The sequence below is a fragment of the Erpetoichthys calabaricus genome, chromosome 9 (assembly GCF_900747795.2).
Source record: "Erpetoichthys calabaricus chromosome 9, fErpCal1.3, whole genome shotgun sequence".
Classification (NCBI taxonomy): Eukaryota; Metazoa; Chordata; class Cladistia; order Polypteriformes; family Polypteridae; genus Erpetoichthys; species Erpetoichthys calabaricus.
Window position 1 is genome coordinate 1,571,186 of NC_041402.2, and position 23,366 is coordinate 1,594,551.

General features: G+C 40.1%; 1 protein-coding gene across 1 annotated transcript in view; it reads right to left on the reverse strand.

The window, feature by feature from the left end:
• Positions 1-23,366, reverse strand: part of nup188 (nucleoporin 188) — a 126,481-nt gene that overhangs the window by 51,452 nt on the left and 51,663 nt on the right. Inside the window, exons 14-23 of the mRNA XM_028809068.2 lie at positions 21,414-21,533; positions 21,142-21,268; positions 20,728-20,883; positions 13,139-13,265; positions 12,950-13,037; positions 12,036-12,112; positions 7,152-7,266; positions 6,803-6,923; positions 3,509-3,575; positions 3,172-3,297 (exon numbers count right to left, since the gene is read on the reverse strand). Of these exons, the coding sequence (XP_028664901.1) occupies positions 3,172-3,297; positions 3,509-3,575; positions 6,803-6,923; positions 7,152-7,266; positions 12,036-12,112; positions 12,950-13,037; positions 13,139-13,265; positions 20,728-20,883; positions 21,142-21,268; positions 21,414-21,533 (1,124 nt within the window). The remainder of the gene's footprint in view (positions 1-3,171; positions 3,298-3,508; positions 3,576-6,802; positions 6,924-7,151; positions 7,267-12,035; positions 12,113-12,949; positions 13,038-13,138; positions 13,266-20,727; positions 20,884-21,141; positions 21,269-21,413; positions 21,534-23,366) is intronic.

The window sequence follows — 23,366 nt, forward strand, 5'->3', positions numbered from 1 at the left end:
GGAGTGGCTTCAGGACAACTCTGTGAATGTCCTTGAGTGGCCCAGCCAGAGCCCAGACTTGAATCCGATTGCACATCTCTGGAGAGATCTTAAAATGGCTGTGCACCGACGCTTCCCATCCAACCTGATGGAGCTTGAGAGGTGCTGCAAAGAGGAATGGGCCAAACTGGCCAAGGATAGGTGTGCCAAGCTTGTGGCATCATATTCAACAAGACTTGAGGCTGGAATTGCTGCCAAAGGTGCATCGACAAAGTATTGAGCAACGGCTGTGAATACTTATGGACATGGGAATTCTCAGTTTTTTTATTGTTAATTGCAAAAACCTCAAGTAAACTTTTTTCACGTTGTCATTATGGGGTGTTGTGTGTAGAATTCTGAGGAAAAAAATGAATTGAATCCATTTTGGAATAAGGCTGTAACATAACAAAATGTGCAAAAAGTGATGAAGCGCTGGGAATACTTTCTGGATGCACTGTAACAGGAGCAGCTGAAAGGAGAAGAAGAAGGTGCAGTGAGAGTAACAACGCTAAAGCAGTGATGGTATTTAGAATAGTTTGACCATTCTGTGGACCATTATATTGTTACAGGTTAAATACAATCAGATGCATTAAACTAACAAATAATATGCGGTTAATTTCAGTGTATTTATAAAGCCACGTCAGGGATGTGGATCTTAAAAAAAAAAAAAAAAAAAGAAAAAAAAAAGGGGAAACCACACAGGAACAGTAGCACTGCTTTGATGCTGGGTGCCGCCAGTCTGCAAAACCGAGCGGAGAACTTGCATACGCCAGGGTATGAGCTACCGTGGAAATGTGTGTGGCTTTATGCCAAGTTTAGGTTTTATAACATTGCGATTTGAATGTGGAAACGTTCGTACGCAACATTTTTGTGTGTACGCACCGTTTATACATGAGGCCACTGGAGTTACTGCAGCGGCAGGTTTTCATTCTAACCCTTTTCTTAATTAGTGACCAGATTTTGCTGCTAATTAACTCTTTGCCTTCATTTTAATTGATGCACATCTTAAGGCTCAGGCCCCTTAATTATTTCTTTTTTCCGTAATTAGCAAACAAACAATATTAACACACAAAATGAACCAACACAGAAACAACAACCTGCGTCCATCACACAATAACTGAAAATAAAGAAAGGTGAAGGCCTCAGTAATGTTGATCTGTTCAGGTCCACAAAACATTTTGACAGCCAGCACTCTTAAAAAAGGAAATGTCTGCCAAGGCAGAATAAGAGCCATGGAATTAAATAACGGGTTTAATTAGCAATGAGAATTGGCTTCAAATTAAGAAACTGAATGAAGTGAAGTTGGTTGGAGTTTGAGGCCCCAACTTAGCTGGTCATCTGTTGGCTCACTTCATATCAAATTTATATTTTGTTGCCGTTTAAGGAAAAAACAATCAATTCAGCGGTCACAGTCTCAAGAAAAGTCAATTAAAATAAAAGTAAATAGTGAATTAGCAGCAAAAACTGGTCACTAATTAAGAAATAGAGTTAGAATGAAAACCTGTAGCCACAGTAGCTCTCCAGGACAGGAGTTGGAGACTCCTGCTTTAAAGGATGGATATCATGTAAATAACCAGAAAATATTATTGTGCTGTTTGTTATTCATCTACTGTACATTCCTTAGATTTTTCTATTTTCCTATTCCGTAAGACATGGAGAAGGGTCTGCTGTTGTATAAAAGCTCATTTTTAATCAGATGCATGTTTCTCTTTTAAAAGTACAGCCAAACTCACTGAAGAGCCGCTCTGGTGGCTCACGTTCATTCCAGCCACTTCCTTTTATTATTCACCAGTTACTGCTAAGGTTTTATTTTTTTGTTTTTTTTAAACATTTAGGACCTTAAATTGCTTTTTTTGTTCCAGTATTCAATGAAATACAAAAGCAAAAAAAAACAAAAAAAAAAAACGGATACCTTTGAGTAGTGAGAAAAGAATTACTATTATTCGAGGTCTTAACCTCAGCTCCTGCAGAGTCACCATTTTCATTCCAACTAATTCCTTAATTAGTACCCAATCCCTGCTGTTCATGAAGCTAATAATTTAATTTTATAGCTTGTCAGTGCTCTCATTTTACCACAGCAGAGCATTCCAAAACGGTTCATTTAACTTTAATATGACAACACCATCAAAATTATTTTGTGAACCAGAACAGATCCTTTACTTTTTTTGTTTTCCAGTATTTCATTTTTGAAAAGATACTGCATAATGGGACCAAGTTAGTGGGTCATATGTGGGCTTCCTTTTTATGTCATTATTGTGTGACTGCTGGTTATTAAAAAAAGAAATGAGTGACTAAGTGACCTGAATGGTAAAAAATAAAATAAAATAAAGGAGAACAGAGCTACATCATTCAAAGTACTAATTGGTTAATAATTAAGAAAGAGGCTGTGGAGAAATCTTGGAAACACTGCAGCTCTCCGAGGTCCGGGTTTGGCAGTACATCATTTATTACAAACATTTGTAAAGGAAAACAAGTCAAACACATGTCAACCATTTGTACAATACTTGCCCCCTCTGTCATGTTTAATAAATAACTTTATAATACCAAACTTTCATACATACTATAGTAATTATAAAATAATCATGTACAAAATGTAAAGGCCAGGCTCCATTTCCAAACACACACTGACTCACCAAGGTGAATTCAGACCTGGATAAAAATCAGCAAGCATTTGTAACAGTACAGATTTACAAAAGTAAATATTTTTTGGAAAACATATCCACTTTTAACAAATTTTATGAAGTATTTGTAAAAGAAAAGGCAACTGTCCATCAAGTACACTATAGTTCAACCCAAGTTCAATGGCCTTGAGAATTTTTTTTAACTGAGATCAAACAGATCCAGTAACTGCAAAGATTTATTAATTTTTTAAGAGTAAGAACAATTCTTCTCACTAAATTCAACTGAAGAGCAGTGGAGCTGCATAGGCCCATACCGAAATCAGACACTCCAACACAAAACATTGGTGAGCACAGACGAAACTGAACCAAATTCTAATACAGTTAACAGCCCGCATCATTAACAATTTTTGGTCTCAACTATTCTTGACACACACACAACTAAACACAATAAGAGGAAAAGTGACAATCCGCACCTAAAAATGAGGGTGTCAAAAAGCTTTTAAGCACTTTAATGTGTTTTGATTAAACCAACCTGCTTGGATGTGCCGCCATGACCATGTCAATCACATCGACACCGACACCCACAATGCTAACAACTGCTTGACCAGCCTCAGTGTTGGCAAGACTGTAGACACACAGGGACTGTAAGCTCAGGTTACTAAAAAAAAATAAACATACATAAAATGAGTTGTGGATTAGAAATGAGACATTATTTTTAACCATTTTCTGCCTTCATATAGTGAAGGAATGAAAACAATTCGTTAATATGCTAATAAATTAGCAAATTGAAATATTAATTCAAAAACAACAACAAAATAAAAGATGTAGAATAAAGCTTTTCAATGTTCATCTTTGCTTCACATCCATACCTTCCTTGGGTTTCTCCATCTGGACTCAGGTTTAAAATGGCATGGATCAGCTCCAATATTAAACAACCTACATGGAAACACCAAAGTGATTAATCTCAACTCCAGATATGCAGACAAAACGTTTTAGGAGATCACAGAAACATATATTGCAAAAATGAATACTCGAGTTTCCTCAGATAGGCATGAAACCCCAAATTCCTATAATGTAGTCTTTGTTCACAAAGAGATGTACAAGAACCATATTCTTTATTACAAGACCCAAACTAAATCTATTATAGTCACATTATTTCTTCTAATGACGGCAACACCAAGTCATTGTGTTCACTACTTAATAATATCACACGACCCCCAGATTCTTTACCTTCTCACCTTTAATCAACTGATTTTTGCATTTCCCTTATGTCCTTTTTTAATGAACAAATCCAGAAGACTCACCAGTCTCTCTGTGTGGATTCCTCCAGCACTTCAATTGAATTTCACCCACTAACTCTCTCATTTTCCTCTTTTCAGCTTCCTACTTTCTCAGAAATCTCAGATCTCGTCTGTAAATCTAAGCCACCCACTTGTCAACTGGACCCCCAATCTGCCTCCCCTCTCTGGTCCCCCTTATCTCTGCTACAATCCACTCTCCTCTCACTACTGGTGCTGTTCCTTCATCTTTTAAAACTGCTGCAATAACCCCAATACTAAAAATACCGGGTGCCGATCCGACTAATTTCAGTAATTTTTGTCCTATTTCTAATCTACCCTTCATTTCCAAAAATCTTGAAAAAATATTTTGAGATAAATGAGAATGAAGTTGAATAGCCAATAATCTCTATGAACAGTTCCAGTCTGGTTTTCGTCCCCTCCACAGTACAGAAATGACTAACGACCTCCTTATGTCAGCTGATTCTGCTTTAATTCCTATTCTCATCCTCCTTGATCCGAGTGCGGCCTTTGACATCATTTGTCACACGACTCTCCTTAATAGATTACCTTCGATTGGCATTACCCACACTCCACTAGACTGGTTCAGATCCTACCTCTCAGGCCACACTCAGTTTGTTCACCTTGAAACTTTCACATCCCAACCCACCGCTGTTACTTCAGGTGGGCTCTGTCCTGGGACCCCTCCTTCGTTATTTACTTCCTTCCCCTTGGAAATATCTTTCGTAAATCTAACATTATCTTCCACTGTTACGCTGATGACTCCCAGCTCTATCTCACTAGCAAACCTGCCGTTTCCTTTCCAGCCTCCTCGCTTATTGACTGCACAGCAGAAATCAAATCCTGGTTTTCTTCAAATTTTCTTAAATTAAATAACAAGTGACAAAACTGAGGTTCTCCTCATTGGTACAAAATCAACATGATCCAAAACTGATCATTTTTCCATTGTTATTGATAATTCCTTTGTCTCCCCTTCCCCACTGGTGTCATCCTTGACAGTACTTTATCCTTTCAGTCCCACATCAATAACATCTCCCAGTCTTCATATTTCCACTTGCGTAACGTTAATCGTATTCGCCCCCCCTCACTCCCCACAACACTGTTGTCCTTGTTCATAGCCTTGTCACTTCTCGTCTCCATTATTGCAATTCCCTTTTCTCTGGTCTTTCTCACAAATCTCTTTATAAGCTTCAACTGGTCCAGAATTCAGCTGCCTGCCCACATCATTACTGTTCACCATATCATTCCTGTCTTGCAGCAGCTTCATTGGTTTCCAGTTAAGTTCCACATTCAGTTCAAAATTCTTCTGTTAACTTTTAAGGCTCTCCACAACCTCGCCCCTCCATATCTGTCCGACCTCCTCCATATTGCCATTCCCTCCTGTACACTTAGACCTTCTTCATCCATCCACTTGACTGTCCCCTTCGTCCATTTTACCACCATGGGGGGCACAGCATTCAGTCGCTCTGCTCCCCAGCTCTGGAACTCACGACCATCTGAGCTTAGAAATATTGAATCATTTTCACTTTTCAAATCTAAACTTAAAACTCATTTAAGACGGCTTTTTCTCTTTGATTACAATTGCTGTCTGATTTTAATTTTTGTATGTTAGTTTTGTTTATAATCTGTGTTTTATCTATTGTTCGGTGTCCTAGAGTGTTTAGAAAGGCGCCTACAAATAAATAAAATGTAGTATTATTATTAAAGGAATACTCCACTCAAAAAATATTTTTATGTCACTAACAGCATGCATTTTGTTGTTGGTTGCTGAGAAAAATCTCATGTTTTCATTCATCCATCCATCCATTTTCCAACCCGCTGCATCCAAACACAGGGTCACATGGGTCTGCTGGAGCCAATCCCAGCCAACACAGGGCACAAGGCAGGAACCAATCCTGGGCAGGGTGCCAACCCACCACAGTGTTTTCATTCAGAATGGAAAAAAAGAAGATTGACAAAACAAAGGTGCTGTACAACACCAAATGATCTGAAAAATGTTCATGAAATAAAGGATTAAAAAAATAAATCTCATGTTCCTCGTATCATATAATCCACTGTCTGTTATACGACTTCTTGCTCAAAACGAATGTTTTTCTTGCTAAAATATTGTTAAATATTTACTTCTGGAATTAACAGCACTGACATAAACAGGAAGCCTAAAAGCATCATGGGAGTGATGTTTTGACTTGAAGACCTGCCTCTCTGCATCATTTGTTGGTAAAGAGTCCTGTCTTCAATTCAAAAATTCCATCCCGTATGTTGGGATCTGAGGTGGGGGAATCTCAATTACTGTTTTATGATATACATTTGATTCATAACAGGTTTCACCAAGAAGTTAAAAATTCAGCTCCCTAACGCAGACATGTTGGACGAGAAGAACTGGAAACTTAGAAGACCATAGTCTCACCAAAATATATCCAAGAGGCATGGGAGATAGACACTGAAGTATGTACAAGACTGCATTCATGCCAGAATAACTCCTAGATGCACACAATGATTTACTGTTACTCTGTTTTTTCCCTCACATGCTCTGGTCCAGGACATTTTATTTTCTCCCTATTTAAGCAGACTATTTTATTGTGTTTGTATGGACATTATTTTTATTTTGTGTATACGTTCTATGCCGACACACAAGACACATCAACCTTTGAAAACATTACTGTTAATTATCTCATGCTCCTAACTTTCAAGTGATTATTATTGATTAAATGAATGAATAACATACACAGAAATAGCATCATCAACACATAATGGACATAGACTGAAAAGCATACAAAAAGTTCAATCTAAGACCAGATACAAAATGGACCCAAAGTGATAAACAACCAACCATAGCAATAATCCCTCTTTCAAAACCCGCCTCACCTATTCGCTCTTGTACGCCATAGGAATTGTATCTCCACTTGCAATATGAAGGCAGCATCTCTTTCAGAACCAAGAGCACGCAGGGAATGAGTCCTTTGCTCTGTGTACTACCCAACTGACCCTGTAAAGCAGACAAAAGGACAATCAAAACTAACCATCACTCACAAACCTTTGGTGATATCTTGCATCAAAGTCTACAAGCAAACTGAAATGATAAAGGTTCTGTTAGAAATTCCACATTAGAAATAACAGGCTTCACTGTATGTTATGTTAAATGAAGCTTCCATAACACAAACAAAATGAAAAAGAAGGACAAAAAAAGAGCTTAGAGGATGAAAGAGAAGCCCACCTTAACAAGTGTTGTGACCAGTCGCAAAAAAGCAATTGTAACTGCATACTCCCCCTGAGGTTGTTCAATTAACACAAGCAAGTTTCCATAATTTCCAGCCTTCATGCCTTCAGCTCTGTAAAAAAAAATGAACTCAGCTTAGATTTATTTGTATACCTAAAATGATAAACTTAAATTTCTACTTATGCATGTTTATTACACATTTAAGAAAGCCAAATTAGACCAACAGGCCATCTCAATTTGTAAAAATGGTTGAAGATGACCACCTTATAAATTGTTCATCAAAAATAAGGACATTGATTAGGATATCTCAAATATTCCTCTACAGCACTGCTTCTCCACAAATGGCAGTCAAATGTTCTGAAACGTGACAGTTACATTTGAGCAAAGTGCCATTTATATCATTAAGATGCTTAAGTTCTTACAGTATACAGTCATTTATTTATTGCAATAAGGCTGCTGCATAACCAGAACACCTTCAAATGAACTGTACAAGTGTCAGGGCCACAGACGCTGATCCCAGCAAAAACATACAAGACAGAAATGAACTGACACAAGACGCAGAAAAACTGTGCACAACAACAAATGCATGCAGCTAGCGAGTTGCTTTTACCATCCCAGACAGTTGTAACTTATATTAATGGACACTTAATAAAATTCCAAACAAGCTTCCCCTGGACGTATAAATGTTATTAGCTTTAGGTTTTGTGCTTTATGATGATGTGCCCACTGCTTTTGAAGAGCTTACAGATACATTCCCTTCCAGAGCTAGTGGTGTCCAAATGAACAAGTCGATCTAATACACCAGATAAAATTTTTTCAATTTCTATCCTACAAGAAGAAAAGCAACCATTTCACATTTGTAAGGGTTAGGGGTGCAAGAGCCCCACAAATGTAAAAATGCATGAACAATACTTGGGGGCCCCCCAAACCTTCACAACTGTTTCAATTAGAAACTGAAATCATACTGGAAATAACATTCACAATTTGTAAAATTGTAACAGCATTGATAAACTGCATCCACCAGAGATGAGCCACACAGGCCATCAATTACCAGCAGCAGGTGTGCCTAGTCTGCAACAGCGAGAGTCCCTTTTAAGGAGGGCGAAACACCTAAAGGAGCCATGTGCAAAACAACAGAATCCATTCTAGCATGTGATGCCAGCGCTATATTGGTGTCATGTGCGGGACCAGAAAACCTACAGTCCAACTTAGCAAATCGCAGAGTGCCATGAAGACCTAAAAAGGATTTACTTGACTCTTTAAAAGGAGTTCCTGGAGAGTTCTGAAGCTGTGATTTTGGATCTGGAGTGCTGCTTACAACATCTGAACAGGGAGGAGGACAGCCGAGAGACTGCTACCTCTGCAGCTCCACCACCGCTTCTCCATCAGCTGCAGTCCATGGTTATGGGTACATGGACTCCAGTGAAGCTTCTCAAAGAGCTGAGAAGAAGTGTGGCAGATTGAGTTGCCAATGACCCCAGGTGAGCTGTGTGAGGCAGGGCCGGTGGTAGGACTGCACAAGCAGAGGGCGAGGCAGATTGCAGAGGCTTTATAGCAGCAATGGAGGGAGAGTCTCAAAGCTGAGATCCGAACCTGAAATGGTGTTTGCTGTGTCAGTTCAGAGAATGAAAAGAGCCAACAGATTGAAACATTAGCCGCTCTAAGTAAGGACGTTCACCAGCTCAGCTAAAATCAACAGATCGCTGGACAGAAGCACAGTCTTTAACACCTCTGCTGCACCGCCTCACAATTTTTTTTTTAAACCAAAAACAAATTTTAAATATTAAAGATATAATATGCACTTACACTACAAATACTAAATAACACTAATATTTCTATATGAACCTGGGTTCGATTCCCAGGTCCTCCCTGCGTGGAGTTTGCATGTTCTCCCCGTGTCTGCGTGGGTTTCCACCGGGCGCTCCGGTTTCCTCCCACATTCCAAAGACATGCAGGTTAGGTGGATTGGCAATTCTAAATTGGCCCTAATGTGTGTGTGCTTGGTGTGTGAGTGTGTTTGTGTGTGTCCTGCAGTGAGTTGGCACCCTGCCCAGGATTGTTTCCTGCCTTGTGCCCTGTGTTGGCTGGAATTGGCTCCAGCAGACCCCCGTGACCCTGTGTTCGGATTCAGCGGGTTGGAAAATGGATGGATGGATGGATTTCTATATGATTTTATGCGATACAAATCACTTCAGTATTTTTTATATATATTTTTGGCTAACATGTTTTCTGTGAGTTGCTGTGATCTTTCTGCAAGCTCCAAAAATATTCCAATTTAATTTTTCACAACCAACTCGCAAATAACTGAAACCACAAATGTCACATTCACGAATGTGAAGGGGTTACTGTGTACTAAAAATGATTGGGAAAACTTGCAAATACATTTAACCATAAAACGTGTGCCCTCAAGGAATATACCAATCTTGGCATGCAAAGGGAAATGCACTTTTTGTTGGTGTATTAGTCTCTTAAAAGCAGCGTCTTTGTGTAAGGACTCCTATGTGAACTGAGCATCAAAAGTGAGCCAACCTCTTTAAGAAAAATACTCAGAAATAAGTGGAGTCCAACCTGACCGATCAGTCATTCCAGAACTGGCCACCTTACCTGTGAGTCTCTGCATTGGATTAAGTGATCTTGAGATTTGAAATGGGGGTTTGGAGTTAAAGGAAGAAGCCGTGTCTCGTCCTGAGTTTGATCAGCAACGCCATGAGTGAAAGAGAAAGAAGCTGCACTTTCATTAGTTCAAGCCAAAGAAGTGAACACTTGTTATCAATACTAGCTGAGTGTAGTCAGGTGCCAGTTGTGTTTACGCACAATCAAGCATTAATACATTTGTTCATTAGTGTAAAAAAAAAAAGTTTTTAAATTAGAATGTAATATGGGTTTTCAGCCTTACTGAAATTCTCTTACATCTTAATCAAGTTACAAGCTCCACTGCAGCCTGCCACATGATGGGTGACAGTTTTAAACTTGTACATAATGTGGTGCACTACACTGCATAGTATGGTTTTGTGTTTTCCCATCATTCCCATAGTGTTTGTCCTTATTTGAACTTATCATGACTTACAAACCAGAGCGCACATTAAGATCTCAAGATGCTGGTCTGCTTACGGTTCCAAGGATTAATAAAATAACAATGGGAGGTCGAGCTTTTAGTTACAGGGCCCCTAAACTGTGGAATGGTCTGCCTGCTACTATAAGAGATGCCCCTTCGGTCTCAGCTTTTAAATCCCGGCTGAAGACTCACTACTTCAGTTTAGCACACCCTGACTAGAGCTGCTGATTAACTGTACAGACTGCATCTCTGTTGTCAGTCATTAGCACTAAAACATAAGTAACATGATAGTTAGAACTGGATACTAACCCTCACCTATTCTGTTTCTCTTCTTGGTACTAAATGTGGCACTTGGTGCCATGACCGACCTGCCAAGTTGTTTTGCCTGCCTAAGGTAAAGTCATCCCTGATGGAGGATTGCAGGAATCGTGGGAAAGAGGGGTCCTTTCATCGGATTGGCTGGCCCAACACTGTTTCAGCCATGGAATGGCCAAATGGGGGAGGCAGCTTGATGGATGAGGTCTCCAGGAGTCTAAAATTATCCAAATCTTATTATGTGATATCATCTACTGTTAAATTCTGCTCCGTACTTCTAAAAATTTTTTATTTTTTATTGAGGATTTGTTCTGTTCTGTGTATTGTATTGTATTGACCCCCTTCTTTTGACACCCACTGCACGCCCAACCTACCTGGAAAGGGGTCTCTCTTTGAACTGCCTTTCCGGCGGTTTCTTCGGGAAGTTTTTCCTTGTCTTCTTAGAGAGTCAAGGCTGGGGGGCTGTCAAGAGGCAGGGCCTGTTAAAGCCCATTGCGGCACTTCCTGTGTGATTTTGGGCTATACAAAAATAAACTGTATTGTATTGTATTTGCCACATTTGCATTTCACTCATTCTACTTTTTTTTTATAAAATGTAATATCTTTCCGAGAAATAAAAGGAGCATCATTAGCTGGGCATATTAAGCTCTGCTTATTTGTCGCTAAGCTCTTTCCCTGCGTGCTTTTGTTATGCCACACACAACAGTGTGTTCCCCAAGGACTTTTTGCTTCTATACCACTTCTATCTGGTCCACTTTTCTTCACTTGTAGAAAGAGCTCCGTGTCTTCAAAACGCTAAGTCTCGCTCTCTTAAATTCACCCTGGCATCAAGCTGGAGAGCCCCCTAACCAACAAGTACCCCTGAATTTAAGGCAGCCAATGACACACACTGCAACTTGAAAGTTGTAATCCTGCCTAATGCTACACTAAGGTGGGTGGACTTGGGGTGGTGTTACTATAAATCACTGGCTGAAATTTGGGACTTTGAAAATAAAAAACAACTCACAGTGGATCTGAGCGTCAGTATTTTTACATCTACACGTGTTATTAAATGAATGTGGGAATTGCAATAAGGAACACGCACTAAAAATGGGACTATGGGCTATACATAGTGTGCTGTGACTTTAACAAAGTGTCAATACTGTACTTTAATACTGCAGCATCTTAAACAACTGGCACACCAAACAAGGAGGTGCTAGTGCATGAGGGGAAGATGTGACTTATACACACAAGATAGCTAGCACCACTGAGCACTCGTCTTTACACCAGTGTTACTATGAAAATCTAAGGGATCAAGAGAAAGTAGTACAGATATACTGTACAGTGGGAGGAAGATCATTGTAGGCTTCACTGACTGAGCACCACTGATGCTCTGCTGTCAGAAAAGCAGACAAAATCAATTCAGCCAAATGAAAAACCTTGGATGGTAATTACTTCATCATGTCACACTGCATTAAATAAGTCAAGACTAAGAAATATACTTAAAAGACAAAATGAACATATCACATTACCGGATAGCCTGAGCCATGCTGGTCAGTGGCACCGTTGCAAATGGCAGAAATCCTGTATGATGCAAATCTGCCCAGACCTGTCAGACCATTAAATAAAATAGAGATTTGGTGTTAAGTACAATTGATAGACAAACAGAGGATGGGAGACTGGAGCAGCTTCAATAAAAGACGAAGGATACAAATACACGTAGCACTGGGATGCAATATCCAAGAAACTGTGTTCTGTTATATGACATGTGCATGGTTTAAAATAACAACACTACTGATATAACTTTGATCGTTTTGGCTAATGTGAAGTTTAAAAGAGTAGGAATTACACTTACATTACATGCATGTATGAATAAGGTTGGGAAGGATGTACACTAGAAGATTTTGCTGTCTAACTAAACTGCCTTTCCAATGCTGTTATGACCTCCTTATAACTTTTTAATGCTGTACAATAATGTCAGCATACCTGCTTCTCTCCGACTAACGGCTGAATGGACTTACATTTCCACCAAAAAGGCCCTAGCTTTTGGTTAAAATATTAAAAAGAAAGAGTATCTGTGTAGTACTAGGGTGTTGAACCGTGAAAAAATTATGGATGTAGTGAGAAGTTAAGCGAAATGACCCTTTTTATTGGCTCCCTAGAAAGATTACAATATGCAAGCTTGAAGAAGGAGTCTGAGTTGCCTCAAAAGCTTGAATATTGTAATCTTTCTAGGGAGCCAATAAAAAGGGTCACTTCGCTTAACTTCTCACTACAACAGAAAGACTACAATGTGCTATTATTGTGTTACTGGTTCTCACTTAACTGGAAATGAAATGAAAAAATGTTCACCACTCCTCCACAGAACAATATAACAAATGGAAGTTTGTTTATAATTTATACATTTTATTATTTCTCATTTAAATTTTGATATCCTACTTCGTACCTTTGCTGGCATTCTTGCTGCCAGTACCGTTAAACAATTAACACAGGAAGCAATGATGTCAACTGGAGGGTTTATAACAGATGTCAGCCTTAAATAAATGAAAAAAAGAAAATTACTTATACGTTTTAAAGCTGCCACAGTAGAAAACTTTGGAAAGTACATCTCTGTGAAAACAATGATTAACCTCACCTTTGAAGGAGCATGTAAACACGTGACGTAATAGGGAGGAGGCAGTCGGAAATTGACCAATCAGTGCTGATCACCTTATAAACCAGATCAATAATTGGTTTGACCCTTTGGCAATGCTGAAGAACATCTAAATAAAAATAAATACATGTGTAATATTCCTGAAGGTAAATTACTCGTGAAAACATTAAAAAAAAAAAAAAAAGTAATTCTGGAAGTTTGAGAAACAATTTATTTCAATGATTTTCTGTATAATATTATCTGTTCATCTGATTCATATTTGGAAGTGTAACAATGAGAATACACACTTAATAAGCATAAACCACTTCTAATGTACATCTTTTCCTGGCATTTCAAATGACACAAAAGAATTTTGCAAAAATATTGAAGAAGCCTTCAGCATAAAGACTAAAGAGTTTTAAGTGGCTGTAAAGAAATAAGCAAAGTCCTGTGTAATTTGCTTGAAAAGCTGAAATTTAAGAGACGCCCTGCGGTGGGCTGGCTCCTCACTTATACACTACCAGTCAGAAGTTTTTAATTTGTTATGGAAATGCATGCAGATTATCGTCTTAATGAAATCAAGGCATAGAACAAAGAATGGCAAATAAAACAAGTCGAGGAATCATTAAGTGTACAAACTTGTATTGAAATTTTTGATTACTCAAAGTAGCCACCTTCTGCTGATACAACAGCCAAACTGTGGTAACCCATTTTGCTCAGAATGCCACTTACTCTGTGCAAGTCACCAACTCTCCGTCCAGCAAAAGAATCCCAGACCATCACGCATCCTCTTCCATGTTTGACAGCTGGTGTTACACACTGAGGAGCCATCCTTTCACCAACTCAATGGCGTACAAACAGCCTAATGTGATGAACTGAAGATTTCAAGTTTTGATTCATCAGTCCATAACACTTTCTTCCAGTCTCTAGTAGTCCACAGCCAGTACTTCAAGGCCCTATTTTGTCCTTTAAGGGATGGCTTTCTTCCTGCCACTCACTTGTCAAACCTGCAGCACAACTTCTTCACAGTAGAAACTGAGACTTGGTTTTCTCTACCAATGCTAAGCTGTTGTGCTCTGAGGTGGTGAAGCTGGTGACCCCCAGAAACCGGTCTTCTGATTGGGTTGTGACTTTTGAGTCTGCCATATCTCTTCCTTGTTCCAGTTTCCAATTGCCTTTGGATTGTGTAGACCACCACTGGACTCACTGAAACTGTTTTTTTGCAGTTTCTCTAAATGAAAGGCCTACACTTCGAAGGGTAATAGCACTCTGTCTCATTTCATTTAATTGCAGTTTTCATTCTTTCTACAGTGTAATATTGTCCAAGTTGTACTTCGGAGGATGCAGTAACACAGTCTGTTCCAACACTGCTTTGACTTTTTGAGGGCGGAATATTTTTTCCAAGAAACACAGTTTTCTGAGAAGCACACAAAGCAATGGTGTCACACAGAAATAAACATGAAATGTTTGTTGCTACATGCTGTGGCTGCCAGTTTGTCAGGAATGCATGCCAGGCTGTCTGCCAGGCTCGAGTCGTATGCATTTGTAGTGTGGCAGCAAATGCCATTTTTGAATACACTTTTTCTTCTGGTGGCATGTTAAAATTATTACTTGGCTGACACCTTTATACCAGATGGCTTAGAACATTTAAGGTATGATTGGTTACATTTCTTTTTTGCTTTGGTCCCATCCGCCACTATAACTTATCATCTATGGGGGAGGAGCTTTAGATTCATCAAAAGTTTTGATCTCCGGTTTTTGACGTTTTAGGGTCCCCAATGCCGAAAACATGGATATCTCCATGATGGATATGTGTGTGTGTGTGTGTGTGTGTGTGTGTGTCACCTTTTCTTGAGACTGGCCTAGAGGTAAAACAGCTGGACAGAAACATACCAAACTCGAAGCTGAAGCCTGTTATGAGATGACGATGTGCCAATTAGGTTATCAGCCAGGCTGGATTTGTATGCATTCGTCACAATCTGGTTTGTACCTCCTATCATTTGTGGCAAGCGGCTGGGGGTGGCACCCAGCCGGGATGCCCAGAAGGACCGGAGGAGGGATTACGCCTCCTCCAGACCACGAGGGGGCGACCGCCCTGGTGGCTTTGGAGACCACGGGAACTGAGCTTGGAAGGTCAACCCTATAGGGGCCCGTGGTCACCGCCAGGGGGCGCCCCGATGCCTGGAGAGCTCTGGTCCTCAGCACTTCCGCCACACCCAGAAGTGCTGGGGGGGAAGACAACCAGGGACACCCAGCATGCTCCCGGGTGCGCGGCCGGTACTTCCGCCACATTCAGGAGTGCTGGCGGAGGTTAATCGGGAGGCACCTGGAGCACATCCGGGTGATTATAAAAGGGGCCGCCTCCCTCCATTGAGGGGCTTGAGTTGGGAGCGGAGAAGGACAGAGCTCTGGAGGAGAGGAAAGGAGGCGGCCTGACGAGAGAGAGGCATTTTGGATAGGCCTGGACTTTGGGGGAGTTTTGGGGTTGTGTGCTTCACTGTATATAGTATTTATAAATAAAGCGTGTGTTGGGTGACTTATAATGATGTCTGCCTGTCTGTGTCCGGGATACTTTCCACACATTGTAAGTGCCGGTCCTCCCAGGCAAACATTGCCATAGGTGTGTCAGCTACATGAACCTGTGATCAGCTGATGCTGCTACCTCATGTTCGTTTTCGATCACTTGTATCGTAGTCCAATTCAACGATAATATGCAAACCCTCATCCACAAATTATTTTGCTTCACGCATTCGCTTCACTCTCTTGCCAGATGTCGATGCCAGTTTTGTCGTTGTTTTCACCTCACTACTCACACAAGTGCAGGGAATCTCAATCAAACCAATGAAGCTAACTTTCCTACTAGCAATGGGAGTCCAAGTAAAACATAATGGTGGGTTTTGTCACTGTTTACAGTCGATTGCCACCTCCGTTTGACAGAGGTCGACATCCACCCTGAAAGAGTTAAGACAGATAAGAGTCCTGGTGGTTGAAAACTTTTCACATTTCACAGTTATTGAGGCCAATGTGCTCCTGGGAACACTGAATGCTTTAGAAATGCTTTGACCCCCTTGCTCTGACCTGTGCCTCACCACAATTTTACTGCACGGGTCTACAGAGACATTCATGGACTTCATGGCTTGTTTTTTGTCCTGACATACACTGTGAATTGTGGCTTCCTACATGATGTCTACTCAAATCAACTGGCCACAGGTGGACTCTGTTCAAGTTCTGGGCACATCTCAAGGAGAATTAAAGCAAACAGGTGGCACCTCAGCACAATCTGGAATGCCATAGCAAAGGGTCCAAATATTTATAGGACAGATTTCAGTTTTTGATTTGCATATGTAAAGAATGTGCATACCTTTCTGAAAACATGTCACTTTGTCATTGTGGGATACTGAGCATAGACTGATGGGTAAAAATGTCTAATCTATCCATTTCAAATTTAATCTACAATACAAACTGTGCAGAAGGTAAAGGAGTCTGAAACAATTACGACTCCAGTTTAATATGCTTTTCAAGTTTTAATGTTAATGCATTTCTCTTTAACATTGAAAATATTTTTAGTCCCAAACTTAAAACCAGTCTGGTTCGGTATCTAGGGTAACATAAAGGTGGGCTACAACTAAGGCTGGAGAGATACTGTAAAAGCAGCTCAAATTTAAAATTAAATACTAAAAATGTAACTACATTTTCTACCAGCTACCCAACTCCATCAACCATTGTCCAAACTCCAATTTTGTGGCTGCAGGGAATCAGAATTCCCTGTTATATGGGTTGGAAACAGTGGCACTGACCAGAAAACAGGAGACAGAGCTGGAGGTGGCAGAGTTAAAGATGGTAAGATTTGCATTGGGGGTGATGAGGATTAGAAATGAGGACATTAGAGGGTCAGCTCAAGTTGGACAGTTGGGAGACAAAGTCAGAGAGGCGACATGGCGTTGGTTTGGAGAGATGCCGAGTATATTGGGAGAAGGATGCTAAGGATACAGCTGTCAGGTAAGAGGAAAAGAGGAAGGCCTAAGAGAAGGTTTATGGATGTGGTGAGAGAGGACATGCAGGTGATGGGTGTGACAGAACAAGATGACGAGGACAGGAAGATATGGAAGAAGATGATCCGCTGTGACAACCCCTAATGGGAGCAGCCGAAAGAAGAAGGAAATCAGAACCCATTACACAAAACTTAGGCACCAGTTGTTTGCTGAGCACACAGCCTTCCTCACGGACACCAGGGGCCTCATGTATAACACCGTGCGTAGAACTCACACTATAACATGGCATAAGCACAAAAGCAGGAATGTGCGTATGCACAGAAAAATCCAGATGCAGGAATCTGTACGTACACAAACTTTCACGTTCTTCCACTACATAAATCCCGATCAGCGTGAAAAGTAACGTACGTGCACGCGCCTTCTGTCCCGCCCCAACTCTTCCCAGAATTACACCTCTTTGAATATGCAAATCAATATAAATAGCCTTCTGTGAAAAGACAATGGGAAAAGCACAGGGGAAATATAAGAATTTCAGCGAATACCAAGTGGAGGCAAAGGAAAAACGTACTATTTGTTGGTTTAAACAGTGATATAATCAACAAAAGAAAGTTGATTGAGTAACAGAGTGTCGGAGAAACTCGAAGGCTCAAGTTCACAAAGTCGCACAGTGCCCGAAATAAAAAAGAAATCACATATCAAAGTCACTGTGAAAAGGCGAGTCGTAGCCCACCGTCTGAGTGTCATATGAAAGGTTATTAGGGTACAGAGAAAAAAAAAATAGGCAGAGAGTGGGGAAAAAAGCACGAAATGTCAACTTTAATCTTGAAATTTCCACTTTAATCACGTAGTTTATTTTGCCATTAAAGTAGAACATCATAACCTTCATCTTAAAATCGTTTAATTTACTAGTTTCTCAAATCCCATTGTAACTAAAGTGGCACATTAAATGCTTTGTTCTGTATTTGATCTTCTATGTGCTCTACATGTGTGAATCACTATGTGCTTCTTAAACGGGCTTTCTCTTTCTCCGACAGGACACATAATCCATTACATTCGTGATGTTACAGCTCTCTGAATAATTAAAATACTGAGATGTATACGTGATATCTTTTTCATGATGATAGGAATGAAAGCATGTTATTAAACATGGGAACACGGTGGCGCAGTGCTTGTTCATGTCTCACGCAAGAGGTTTGTGGCGCCATGTGCGACCTTCGATGAAATAATTACAGAAGTGCTGTCTCTTTCAAACGTACTAACCTCCAATTCCTGTCCTTACTTTTCTTTCTCCAAAAACCCAATCGCCACACAATCAGCTATGTAATAGACGTGAAGCCATCTGTAAGCTTAAAACGCCGATTCTTCAAAACTTTTAAGGAACATTGAAATATCTTCGTAGTACATGTTTAATTATTATATCCGTCTGTCCTTCCAGTGTCGCGTCAGCACCAGCAAGAATACAATGCAAGGCAGGAACAATCCCTGAACTAGCTAGCGCTGCGGCACCGTGTCCTCACATGTTTAATTATTAACAATAAAGATTATTTAAATGAAGTTAAAGTTTTATCTGTATAATATAATCAAATATTTTGCTGCATTTCATCTTAAAAATGATATCGTCATCATATGTAAATACGCGCTTCATAAAGTGGCGCAGGTTGTGCAATATTATAACTGTAGTGCAAGTTTACAGTGAGGTGATTGTACTTATAAGTAAACAGTTCTACAAGGAGCACTTGATGGACTGATTGAGTGCGTTTAGAGTTCTTGGGATGAAACTTTTTCTAAACCGCAAAGTCCGTACAGGGAAGTCTCTAAAGCGTTTTGCCGTGGTTCAGGCAGCGTCTGCTTTATGCTGTGTACCGATAATTCTCTTTTCGATCAGCTGCTGCTGTGATTCCTCACTCAGATACAGTGATATAAAATACTCCGAGTGGTGCAGTGAGAGTAATATGAAAAAAGATGATCCGCTGTGGCAACACCTAACGGGAGCAGATGAAAGAAGAACAAGATGCAATGAGAGTAACAACGCTAAAGCAGTTATGGTATTTGGAATATTATGGCTATTCCCTGGACCATTATATTGCTGCAGGTTAATTACAATCAGATGCATTACACTAATAAACAATATGCAGTTAGTTTCAGTGTATTTATAAAGCCGCGTCAGGAATGTGGAGCTAAGAAAGAAAGGGTGACCACACAGGAACAGTAGCACCGCTTTGACGCTGGGTGCCGCCAGTCTGCAAAACCGAGCGGAGAAATTGCGTACGCCAAGGTATGAGTTACCGTGGAAATGTGCATGGCTTTACACCAAGTTTAGGTTTTATACATCGCAATTTGAGCATGGAAACGTTCGTACGCAACATTTCTGTGCGTACACACCGTTTATACATGAGGCCCCAGTTCAATTAGATTAACACGAATGTCCCAGAGATTAAATCTGGGGTTTTAAAGCTTTCTTTTGATACTGGGAACTTCACAGCAGCTCTCTATTACCTTTTTTACAAGCATTTCATATATGAAATCAGAATTAAGCCAGCACATCATTGTCGTTTGGACACTTTTGAATATCAATAGAATATATCAACACGATATCTGGAGTTTGAACTCTGTCCCACCAAAATTGTTTGAATGCGTTTATTCTGAAAACAAACCCAAAGACGATACCAGAGACACTTTAGAACATGTTGATGTCAATTTACCTCAATATAAAAGCGAGGTCAGTGTGCTCAAAATTGCTTTTGCGCTTGTACTGCACATCTGTCTCTCTTTGCATGAACCAACAGTAGTCACCCATCATGCTTGGAGTGAATTTTCCCCTGATATCAGTTTTCCATCACCTTTATATCTTGATGAAATCTTTCCCCATGGTCATCTCTGACATCGCTTAGATTTGGTGGAAGAAAGTTGAGATGAGAATGTCAAAAATGCGTCTTCAGTGACATTCTGGCTCCCGTAAGCCGATATACTTTCAGCATATTCTCCACAAGCTCAGCATAATTCTCGGCTCTGTAACTGTCAAGAAAATTCTGGACACCCTGCACAAATGAGGGTGCTGATTCAGTGGGCTTCAGTTTCTTTTTGAACTCATCGTCAGGCATCAGTTCACAGATTTCAGGGCCAATAAAAACACATTCCTTCATTTTGGCTTCACTGTTCAAGACCATACTTATTTCTTAAATGCTGAAACGCATCGCCTTTACTGTCCAGTCACCCTAGTTGTCCAAGACCTGGATCATCAGAACTAAAAAACAGGACATGCTGGACGAAAATGATTTTCAGATTTGCAAGCAAGTGAAATTTCTTAAAAGTGAAAGAATCCCCAGTTGGGGAAATAAGTGAATAGGACTGGCGAGCTCTGTTGGGCTGAATGGTCTGTTCTCGTCTAGAGTGTTTTAATGTTCTAGTAGCAAAATGCTTGTGGACCAGTGGAAGAGCGTATCTTTCCAATGGTAAAAATTTCTAAAACATTTAAGTTTAAGAAACAATGCCAATCACAAGAAAAAAAAACATTTATGCTTGGATAACTATGAAAACGCATTTAAAAGATTTAAAAATAAAGACTGTCAATGGATAATAAGATAAGAAGATTTTGATTACCTGCCGTGGACACGACATGCAGCAGCATTTCAATCTCACAAGTGAAGAGAGTCCAGCAGCTATAGGAGTAATCCCAACGCACCACATAGCCTTGGTCTCCCATCATAACCTGTCCCAATGTGCCCTGTGGCATTCGCAGGTTTGTCTGACCCTGGCCTATACAACAAAGCAGAAGAGCACATTAATCATTTCAAAATACAATATTCGACTTCACCAATTAGCTCACCAGACCTTATGAAAAACACCAAGCATTTGAAAAACTAAACTTAACTATAGACAAGAATACTTAAAACCAGAGAGAGAACTGGTCTAATTTTCATGTCACATTTTCTACAAACCGGCCACTCTAGTAAATAAATATTAGGCCAAAGGGTGTAACCAGCAAAACTATCCATTGCTTCTGAATAGCCATACCAAAGGGGTAGAGCAGCTTCGGAGCCTGCCTCCTCCACAGCGTCTCATCTTCATGTGATAAGATATCATTAGGCTTCATCTTAAAAACTTCTGTGTAAAAGGACATCTTGTCCAAAAAGCTGTACACCTGTGGAGTTCATTATCAAGAATTACATTTTATGAACACATGTTACAAACTCATTCGTGCGGATTTTCTTAGAATTATGGTAAGTGAATCAAAGCGGGACGTTAGGAGAAGTCTGATGATCAGGCTTCCATTTCAGAACACTCACCTTTTTGGCGGTGGATTTGTCTGATAAGAGGGCAGTTAAAAGTTGAAGCAGGGGTTTAATATTATGGGGGAAAATCCCAACAGCATTGTCCAAAATCATTCCTAGGCCAACATTTGGCTTCTATTAAAAACGAGATGAAAAAAAAAAAGTGACAGCTTTTACTTTTAATTCAAATTCAAACAGACTGAAAAATTATGAATTAAGCAGGTCTCATCTTTCAACTGAACATACTGTAAAGAAACTGTACAGGGGATGACAGTGGACATCCAGGCACCTAATACAGGAATCTAATGTGTAGTAGGGTGACCTAAAGGGTGACACTAAAAGTAAATAAGAGTTTTCTTTCTTTTCTTTCTCAGATATTGCATTTTCTAGATCCAAACACCCCCATCGTAAAACTATACAGTAATCCCTCACTATATCGCGCTTTGACTTTCGCGGCTTCACTCTATCGCGGATTTTATATGTAAGCGTATCTAAATATATAACACGGATTTTTCGCTGCTTTGCGGGATTCTGCGGACAATGGGTCTTTCTACTTCTGGTACATGCTTCCTCAGTTGGTTTGCCCAGTTGATTTCATACAAGGGACTCTATTGGCGGATGGCTAAGAAACTACCCAATCAGAGCACGCAGTTAAGTTCCTGTGTGCTGATTGGCTCAGCGACGGAGCACAGAATTCAATTCCGCTGCGTTAACCAGGAAGTCTCGTCTCGCTCATTCAGCATCAATGTGCTCCTGCTACTGCTTCAGGGGCCGTGCCCAAGCGCCAACGGAAGATGCTAACGATTTCCGAAAAGGTAAAAGTTTTGGATATGTTGAAGGAAGGGAACAGCTACACCTCTGCAGGATGCCATTACGGAATCAATGAGTCCACAATTCTTTTTTATTTAAAAAGGAGGAAAAGAATATAAGATCTATGGCCGCAGTGTCCTTTAACCAGGGCGCAAAACGAGTTGTAAGTGGATGTAATAAGGCAATAGTCCGGATGGAATCTGCTTTAGGGATTTGGATTGAAGAGTGCTGGAAGAAGAACAACGGCGGTGCTACACAATCGCCTGAAGAGGCTCCTTTAGGAGAGCTATAACGCTCTCCTTTGTTGCGCAGTAAAATTAAACTCATCGTAATCAGACAAGTCGTTGTGTCATTGTTGGCGAGTAACATAATTAATTTTCTACGTACAGTACTTATTACATGTACATAGTTTAGTATCACTGTACACACATTTTACTGTATACAATTTTTCTTGCATTGTACATATTTATTGCTGGTGGCCTGCCTGTCGTAATGGCTGTAACATATGTGATATCGGAGACGCTCGATATCTTTAAAATAATATTTAGGTTTTACTGTGTTTACATACATAATTTCAATGAATCTTACCTAATATCTAAGAGAATACAAAGGGTTTATGCTGTATAATTGTGCGGGAAATGTTTATAAGAGTGTGGGTGAGTTTATAAGGGCTTAAAATATATAAAAACAACCATTTACTTCGCGGATTTTCACCTTGATGAAATGATGAAATGCGTTAAACTGTGTATATTACATTTTACAGATAAATCGTTAATTTTGTTTAAATAATGACTACTGTTAATAATTACACATATGGGGGAGGCACGATAGTAAAGTGGTAGCACTGCAGCCTTGCAGGGAGTCACGTTACTGGTGTTCCCTGCCTGGAGTTTGCATGTTTTCTTGGTGGGTTTCCACAGTGTACTCCGGTTTCCTTCCAAAGACATGAAGGTTTGGGGATATGGTGACGCTAAAATGACGCCAGTGTATGTGAGTGCGTGTGTTCACCTTGCGATGAGCAGATGCCCCTTCCAAGGATCGTTTCTGCTTGCTGGAATGGGCGCATCATCCCTGGATTGCTGGATTTAATCATTAAACATCCATCCTTTTCAGATACTGCGAGCAAGGTGTCCTCGGAATTTAATGGATGTTTCAGGC